Raw genomic sequence first — 9,279 nt, 5'->3', positions numbered from 1 at the left:
ATACCACTTCATTTCAAAGATGTATTCCAATTAGCCTTGGTCCATTAGTAGGACACATTAGAAATATGTTTTTATTACTTCCACTCAGCTTCTCAATTTGAGATTAGCAAGAAAAATTAATCAAACTTGTGAGGGCTCATTGAAAATGTGTGAACTTATCTACAAAACTGAATTTAATGGTGTAGGATAAAAGAACAAATGTATCTTTCAGTGAGGAGATTTGATGTTGAAACTCTGCTCCAGAACTATAATGTTATAACATCTCATGACACTTTTCTGAAAAATTTATAGTAGCTGAGAAATCAATTATTACCAACATAAGCAGCATAGCAAGATTATACTTCCAACTCAATTCTTTTCAAGAAATATTTATTGAGCACCACCTTATAGCAGATCCTGAGTAAAGGGATGTAAGACAAAACAAGTGGATCAAATGTGCTCTGCCTTCCTACTGTTTCCACAGCATGGGGCAAAGAGAGGTTAAGGGTTATGGGGTTCAGAATAAGGACACTTCTATCTAGGTGATGGAGCATAATTAGAGATAATTTCGTTGTAGAATTAACATTTCAATTATATCTAAGAAGGCAAATGGGAAGCTGAGTCAGAGACATGAAAAAGAAAGCCGTCAAATTGCAGGACACGACAAAAGAAAAAAGGTAGGCTGAAGAAGTGCAGAGAGTATTTGAGAATTAGCATGGAGTCCAGCTTGATTTGAACACAGAGTTTGAGCAAGACAGAACTGGGTAGTGAAACTCAGGGATAAACAGACAGTTTAGGATTTTCCACTTTCTGTTATTGTCAGTGGAGATCCGTTGAAGATTTTTAAATGGAGAAATGATGATAGAAGCTGTACTGTGGGGAGACCAAAACAGCAGCGTGAGCAGACTGGGAGTATTACCATTCTCCAGGCCTTTGGAACTGTACTAGACGTTTTTGTTTGTTACCATGACTGTGAGAACATTACTGGAATTCTACGGTGGAGGTTACAGATGGCAGACACTCTGCAATGTGCAAGAGTCCTGAAGAACAAAAAAACTGTCCCAGCCATAATACCAAGAGACACTGGTGGAGGAAGGAAGGACTAGAGCTGGGACTAGAGCAAATCAGATGAGTGCAATAATACCAGCATCAGTTAATGATTGGAGCCAGGGTGGTACAAATAGGCTTCAAAAAGTCAATATATAAGAGACCTTGAAAAGGGGGCGATAGAAGCCACAGGTCCTACTGGAGATAAGAAGTGTGATGGAGGAAGAATACCACAGCTTTGAGCCTCAGTGACAGGAACAATATGGACTCTTACAAAAACTCAAAAAGCAAATCCTGAATTAGGCTTCAAGCCTTACACAGGCATAAGTTCCTCTGATCTGCCTTCTATCTCATGAGAATGTTAACACACACACACACACACACACACACACCCCACCTCATCTCCTTCTGCAGTTCTGCCTCTAGTTCATTACTTTATACATCCACAGCACTTACTGGTGATGGGCCAAGCCCTCTTTACCTTTTTTTGTTCAGTGAATGGTCTTGGCATACAGCAGGTGCTCCTTCAACTATAGTCAGTATTCTGCTCTATAAAGTGAACACTAGACATAATAGTCACCACTCTCAAAGTTCCAGGGCCTCTCTCCCCCACTGTTACATCTTTCTGGACCAGTCATATAGCATCTTCATTGTTTTAGAAATGTGATCTAGCAATAACCTCACTGCTTTGACAGTCAATTTAAAGAACGTATTCTAATTAGAAATTCACAGGCTTCAAACAAAAGAGAAGAAAAGGATAAGTGATGAGTGAGAGATCCAGGAGCATAATTAGGAGCAGAAGTTAGTTTCTTTGGCTATAGAAGAACTTCTGGAAACCACCTGATAGAGGTCAGTTGACAGACATCTGTGAGAAGTGAAAACACTTTCATGTCACAGGACACCTGGAATCCTTCACTTTTCTAAAGCATGAAAATCCTCATTCAGCATGCTCAAGAAATGCTTTTAAAGAAGTAAGTAATGATGACATTTGGAAATGCTTCTGTGTTCTCACCTGGCATTCTTTTTCTTTGCCAGCAGACTTTCAAAGAAATAGAACTTAGAAGGCCAGAGAGAATTTTTTAAAGTTAAATTTAAGTGCATAATGCTTAATTCCAGAATCAGTTTCTCTGTAAGGGTTCAACGGTATCTAGTGAGGAAACATACATTGCTATATTTGCTGCAAAATAGATATTTACAAACTCAACTAAAAGAAGTCTGGAAGTTTCTTAAAAGATTACAGGTAGATTTACCACACGACCCAGGAATTCCACTCTTGAGTATGCACTCAAACGAAATGAAAAAAATATGTCTACACAAAAACGTGGAGGAAAATGTTCATCACATCATTATTCATCATGGCCAAAAAGTGGAAACAACCCAAATGTCCATGAATGGATGAATAAATGAAGAAAATGTGGGATAGCCATACAATTGAATATTATTTGACAATAAAAATGAGTGAAGTACTGATACATGGTACAGCACAGATGAACTTTAAAACATTATGCTAAGTGAGAGAAGCCAATCATTTAAAAACGCACATATTATATGATTCCATTTATATGAAATTTCAAAAATAGAAAAATCTAGAGACAGAAAGTGGTTTAGTTGTTGCCTAGGGCTGAGGGGACTAGGGGAAAGTCAAATGACTGCAAGTAAATATAGAGTTTCTTTTTTGGGTGATGAAAATGTTTTAAAATTGACTATGCCAATGGCTATACGATTCTGTAAATTCACTAAAAATCAATTAACTAGATACTTTAAATGGATATAAATCATACAGTGTATGAATTATCTCTCAATAAAGTTTTTTTTTTGTCTCACTAAAATATTTCCTTTAATATGGTATGAGAGCAGAAAGGGTCATCTTGTTTTCTTTAAATACTTCATTTTCATTTCCACTTATTGAAAAACAAATATGTTGTATATCTAAATAGATTTCCCATTTCATTGTCTATCTGGACTACCACATGCTCAAACATCAGAAGGTATTCATGGATGAATGAATGAATGAATGAATGAATGAACGAACGGAATGAGGAGTCCCCACAAAGCCCTAAGAAGGCACTTTGGGAAGGTGCTACAGTAAAGGAATACTCACAGGAAGTCCCCGCGGTCCTCGGAGTCCCACCTCTCCGGGTGGCCCTTGTTGGCCCTGTTTTGAGTAAAGCAGGTAGAGAGATAGTTAACATTACTTTGCTTAGTGATGACAACAGGTTATAACGTGTGGAAGGGTAGCTGTGGCATCTTACCGGTTTGCCCGAATTCCCCAATTGACCAGGCTTCCCTGGAGCACCTGTGTTACCCTAAAGGCAAAACGTAACATAATTCAGACAGTAAGTAAGCCTAATTATCAATCTGTCTTACCCAGACCGGGTATTTCTTACACTTAAATAGCATTAATTTCTCAATTTCACATTGAGAATGTGGGAGGATGTAGGATCTCTTTCTTGGTGGATATGTCAAAGTTCTTTTAACTCAGGGTACTGTTTTGTTATCCCAGAAGTAAAGGAAAGGTGTCAAAATGTCAAAAAATAAAGGTCTTTAGCCTGACAAGAATACAATATTTTTATTTCTTCGCTATATTAATTATATGTCTTCCCTTTACCATTTTCACCTTCAATACACTACTCTGAACTCTTTTACTTGACATTGACACTATTAAAATTATAAAGAATCATGTCAACGTAAGGAAATGAGTGTATGCTCTTGAGAAAACCCTGCCAGCAAGCTCCAGAGAAAGCACAGGTCTGGGGATGGCATCTCCACAATCGGTCTCTCATCGTCCACTTATTAGGCCATGCCTCTGTTCAATAAGCCGTGGACCACTATGATTGGAGGGCTGCAGCCATATCGACTCATAGTGACCAGTTTCTACATTATTCACAGTTTTTCTATTTTAATTAAAGTAAAGCTAACTTTAACTCTTTAATTTTTTCTCTCACCTGTGATTTTTAATTACCAGAATATAAGCACTAGTTGATCAATGTGTGAACAAGATGCCTAATATCTTTTTAGTTCAAGCTAAATCATCTTAATATTCACTGACATATAATTTTTATGGTGCAATAATATCTTCTTCATTTTCAGTGGCAAAAAACAATAAAACTTTCTCTGTTTTATACTATCAAAAGATGACATTTTGAGAAGAAAGTCTAATCAACAGCACTTTGTCCAAGTATTCTTTCTATAGCTGGGAAAGAGACTAGCATTTGAAGACTAAAAGCTTTTTTGATTTCTCCTTAAAGTCAAATATAAAATAAAAGGCAGGTTGAAAATATCAACAAATATAAAATAAAATATATTAATAAAAGAATCAAGGAATCGATAAAAGTATTAATTTAAAAGTTTTCATCTTTTACCTTTTCACCGGCAGCACCCTTTGCACCAGGAATTCCAGGCACACCCTGAAAGAATGCACACAGAACATGAGTTTAATCACCTCATCTGAGAATCTGTGAGATGCCAAGTCCACTGCACACTGTCCAGGAGATGAGGAAATTATGACAAGCTCAAAGCTTTAGTGCGAGAAAGATTCTTCCTAGTTCCCCAACTCTGAACAGTTAGTTATAGAATGACCCACAGTTTAGAATGCATGACTTTACTGCATGTATCTGGCTTGTTAAGTCTGAATGCCCTTAAAGCAAATTCTATGTCTAAACTAAAGTTATTTTTCAAGGATGAACTTCCAAATGACAATCTAGTACCATTTTCAGGTCAATGGGAGCTATTACCAGCATGATTTAATGTACAGGATAAGAAAACATGGACCTATCGAAAGCCCTAAGCTTAAATGAAAAAAAGAAAAATAGAATGGCAGGAGAATGCTGGGTCTAAGATTTGGTGCTATTGGGAGTCCTAATAGTTTCTAACTGATTATTTTTAAAAGTGTCAGATAATAAATTGGAGGCCGGTCCTCAGTTAACTTGAAACATTTGCCTCCAAAGAGCCAAGAATACAGATAGTATAATATACATGAATTTTCAGCCACATTAATGCAGAGAAACACCAATCTGAATAAGTTAAAATAGCACATAATCAAAAAGTAATACCTTATCTCTCACACTGTTCCTGAGCATACTCTCAACCCTCTTATTGCTCAACCAGGCTAACAAGAACTTCAGAACAGGTAAAAAGTAGGAGAAAGTGGACCACAGCTCAGGGTTAGTAAAAAGACATAAGGAAGATTGAGTGAACCTCAGAGAGAAGAGAGATGCAAAATGTAAAATTAAAGCTTAGTATATTGTTAGAGAAATAACTAGTAACACAGAGAAAAAGTACAAAAATGTAAACGTAAAAATATAAAATTACAGCATCATATATTCCCCAGAACTTATCAAATTATTTAATGTGTTTCTCCCCAAAATTTAGTTAGTTAGTTAGTTAGTTTTTAGGCAAGGCAACTCTTGGTTGACCTCACAGATTGCAAGGATTTTGACAGCTTGCAATCCTTATTTTTTTTAATTTTTTACGCCTTCAGCACCTGGTCTTCCTAGGTGATCTCCCATCCAAGTACTAACCAGACATCAGATGGGATTGGGCTTATTCAGGGTGGCATGGCCGTAGACCTCTTTCCAAAATTTATATCTATGTATATCAATGTAAGTATATAAACCAATAAACATTTAAAAAATTAAATACTTACAGGTAACCCCTGCAATCCTGCATCACCAGGAGGCCCAGGTTTCCCTGGTTCACCCTGAAAAAAAGTTTTTGTCACATCAGTGAGCCTATATGACTATTTCTTTTAAGGAAAAGAAGGACAAAGAGCTTCAAGCAAAAGGATTATCCCTACAGCTGACCTTAAGTGCACTTTTATAATGTGACCTAGTTCAGGGAGGAGGGTGGGAATGGGATAGGGCTTAAGACATAAATTCAATCAAAACACACAATTTCCTTCAGCCTACTTTCATCAACAGGACAGTTTTCCTGAATTCCTGAAATCAAGCAAACAAACATACTATTGTAATAAGTATTTTGAATTGATGCTTGATTCAAAAATAAGAGGGAAAAAACCCAAAGCAGCTAAATAAATTTCCCAGTAATGTAGTAATGGAAATGCTGTGCTTGGCTGGCCAGGGCAGAGGTGGCCTATTCACTCTCAGACTAAGTCACACAGCTACCTTTGTTCCAGGCATTCCAGGTATCCCGTCACGGCCATCCACACCAGGCAGGCCCTAAAGACACACAAAGAGACACACTGTCTCTCCAAAACCGTCACATTCTTTTTCCCTTCATTATTTTCTAAAGTTTTATTATGAATTAATAATCACTTTGAAAAATATGCTTGATGATTACAGCTCAGAACATACCGTGTCTCCTTTGGACCCAGGGAGGCCAGGAATTCCTCTAGAACCTTGAGCCCCCTGCAGGGCAGAAGGGAAAGGATAGATAAGACATGTTCAATTATCACAATACTTAGGACACATCAAAGAGATGAGCAAAATCAGCAGATGACACTGAAAAGCACGATGCTTATAGCAATTAACATTAATTTGAACTCACTCTATCTCCCTTGGGCCCTACTTCTCCTGGAGGTCCTCGCTGTCCTTGATCACCCTGGAGGAAAATAAAATTTTGTTAATATAAGCAAAAATTACTTATTGATAGACTTTTCGAAATTATAAAACACCATCCACATTATCTTACTATTGTTCTTTCATGCCAATGGCTTTGCTCCATCATGGATGCCTAGCTCAAGAAATCTTTTTATAAAAATTACATTGTCTTAAAAAATGATATTGCCATGGGGATCATTGAGGTTTACAGTCTTTTGATTTCATCTTAAATACGTAATGCTTCTGTGCTCTTTGGATGTATAGGTGTAATAAAATTAAGATCCATACTGCAGGTAACCTTGACATTAGTAACTGTGTTTACATATCAGCTACTCTCATTGACTATCGTGGTGGGTTCAGGTTTGGATTCATTGCCAATCTTTTCACCATATTATTTAATTCCCCAGTTGATAATAATGGTTTTTGTTAAAGTTATCAAGTTAATGTTAACATGTGGTATAGGTGGCAACAGATGAGGATGTGTCTTCCTAAAATACAGGTTTAGTTAAACTGTTTAACTATTCTAAAACCTGGAATGACTTCCTATTATTACCAGATCAATTCCTATTGCTTAGATTGGCATTAAACGCTCTCCACAATGTGTTTCTACATTACCTTCAATTTCACTTTCTCAACAGAAACTTTCCACTTCAGACAGTGACAGCTCCTACGACAGCACCCTCATCATAACCACCAGTGCTTCTTCTTACTTGTACTCTGCTGTTTTCCAAACCAACCTTCCTCTAACGTCCTCTTGCTTGGATTATTTCTACTATATGCTCTAGTGCTTGAACTTATAATGTATGATTTAGTTATATTCTATCTTTCCCACAAGACCATATAGGACCTTAATAGTTGGAAGTTCTATTTTACTAATATTTTTCTACTTTTTATGTGGTATAAGTGATTATTAATGAATGACTTTACTTATTTTCTTACAGAAGAGGCATGAGGCAGCCTATAATAATGACACATGTACACATGGCAGTCAAAATATGGAATAATGAGATCGGAGATCATATAGGAAAAAAAGGATAGAACTACTCCAGAACTTAAAATGAGATAGTTACTGTGACTCTAAGCATTTTGACAAGCAAAACACAAGGAAAACATAGCAAATATAACAACTTAACAATTTAACTTCATCATGAGAAAGACGAAACCCATGTTAAGTCAGAGAAACATTTTTCTCTAAGAAAGAGATGCTTTTCTTAATTAAAATTTTTTTAATAAATATAAAAACAATTGCTCATTTTTCCACTTCAGTTACTCATATGTAAAAGATGCTTGAACACACACATACATATAGCAAAAAATCTATTGTCGATCATTGCTAAAAAAAAAATCTATCATTAGCTCTTGTAAAAGGAAAACTTACAGGTGCACCAGGAATACCTCGAGGCCCAGGTTCTCCATCTAAGCCCCGAGCACCCTGCCAAAAAAAAAAAAAAAATTTAGATTAGTCATGTACGTTAAAGGGCACATCAGTTTTTCTAAAGAATTTTAATAGCCAGATAAAAAGGAGGTTTTGTGTTTGTAATATATATTCTTCATCAGTGAACTCCAAAGAGTAGTTAATACATGTGAACTATGAGAACACTAGTTTATATCTCTTCCTACAAAAAGTACTTACACCCAATCTTTGATATCACTCTGGATATTTTAAGTTAACATTGCATCCATTCTTGGTTGCTGACATGAACTAAAAACACTGGTACTTATTTAGGGAACTTGTCAAACCTACAAGAAGGGTTTGATAGCCACCGTCCTGGATTCTCAGGATTCCTATGGGAACTTATTAATGGTGAAGACCAAGGAGACATCCAAAAAATAACTGCCATGGGCTCTACTGCTGCTATAGTTGTGGGAGGGATTTCTGGGACCTTGCATTTCTACCAAGAATCAGAATAAGAAATCCAGCCGTGTGATTTGGAAGGATGAATTGTAACAAGGATTTGAGCATCCCCTCTTCCAACCTGAATAGATGTTAAGTTCCACTTGCATATAGTAGTGGATCTACTCTCTTAAAAACAAATTCATCCTGCCAAGTGATGGTAGCATAAGAACTACGAAGCTTTATAAATCTAATTATCTTGAACTTATCTCTAACTTGATTATATATATTGTACATATCCCCCTCATTTTCATTATAAAATTAAAATATGATTTTGAGACAAAATTATGGGATTTTTTAGTGTTCTCTACATATGGTACATGACAAAATACAACCCACTTCTTTAAATCTTTTTCTCTTCAACTAAGTGAATGAGAAGGGCAACTGAAGTGAGCAGGCCATCTCCAATGAACAGGATTGAGATGGGGAGACAATAAAATAAATGGTAAACAGTATAAAGAATATTGGATAGATGTCAGGCCAAGAAAACCAGATGGACAGTGTCTGTGGTAAGAATTAAAAATTAGAAAACCTTTGCTAGGAGGCTCAGACACAGGTAGAATCAAAGAAAGAACACAACTGAAGCAGAGGCACCACAGAGCCTTGAAATTCTTTGATCCCTAAACACTAGAACAGAGCAGAAGGCATTCCACATTCATCAGGGAAGAAGAGGTTTGGAAGACCTAAAAAAAGACCTTGAATTCATCATTCACCGTGAGTTGTGAGAGCAGCACCCAGCCTTTGCATTATAGAAACAGCTTTGATGTACTCGCCCCTCCTCTCTCTCTCTTTGCTGTTCAG

The 9,279-nt window shown here is 36.6% G+C and overlaps 1 protein-coding gene across 1 annotated transcript in view; it reads right to left on the bottom strand.

The window, feature by feature from the left end:
* The window catches only part of COL9A1 (collagen type IX alpha 1 chain), an 88,103-nt gene that overhangs the window by 30,501 nt on the left and 48,323 nt on the right, over positions 1-9,279 (bottom strand). The window contains exons 21-28 of the mRNA XM_006926405.2: positions 7,963-8,016; positions 6,532-6,585; positions 6,339-6,392; positions 6,150-6,203; positions 5,672-5,725; positions 4,389-4,433; positions 3,279-3,332; positions 3,128-3,181 (exon numbers count right to left, since the gene is read on the bottom strand). Coding sequence (XP_006926467.1) covers positions 3,128-3,181; positions 3,279-3,332; positions 4,389-4,433; positions 5,672-5,725; positions 6,150-6,203; positions 6,339-6,392; positions 6,532-6,585; positions 7,963-8,016 — 423 coding nt within the window. The remainder of the gene's footprint in view (positions 1-3,127; positions 3,182-3,278; positions 3,333-4,388; positions 4,434-5,671; positions 5,726-6,149; positions 6,204-6,338; positions 6,393-6,531; positions 6,586-7,962; positions 8,017-9,279) is intronic.

This window comes from Pteropus alecto, unplaced genomic scaffold (genome assembly GCF_000325575.1).
Source record: "Pteropus alecto unplaced genomic scaffold, ASM32557v1 scaffold7, whole genome shotgun sequence".
In the NCBI taxonomy this organism is placed as follows: domain Eukaryota; kingdom Metazoa; phylum Chordata; class Mammalia; order Chiroptera; family Pteropodidae; genus Pteropus; species Pteropus alecto.
Note: the sequence above shows the minus strand (reverse complement) of the source record. Positions and strands in the feature narration are given on the sequence as shown.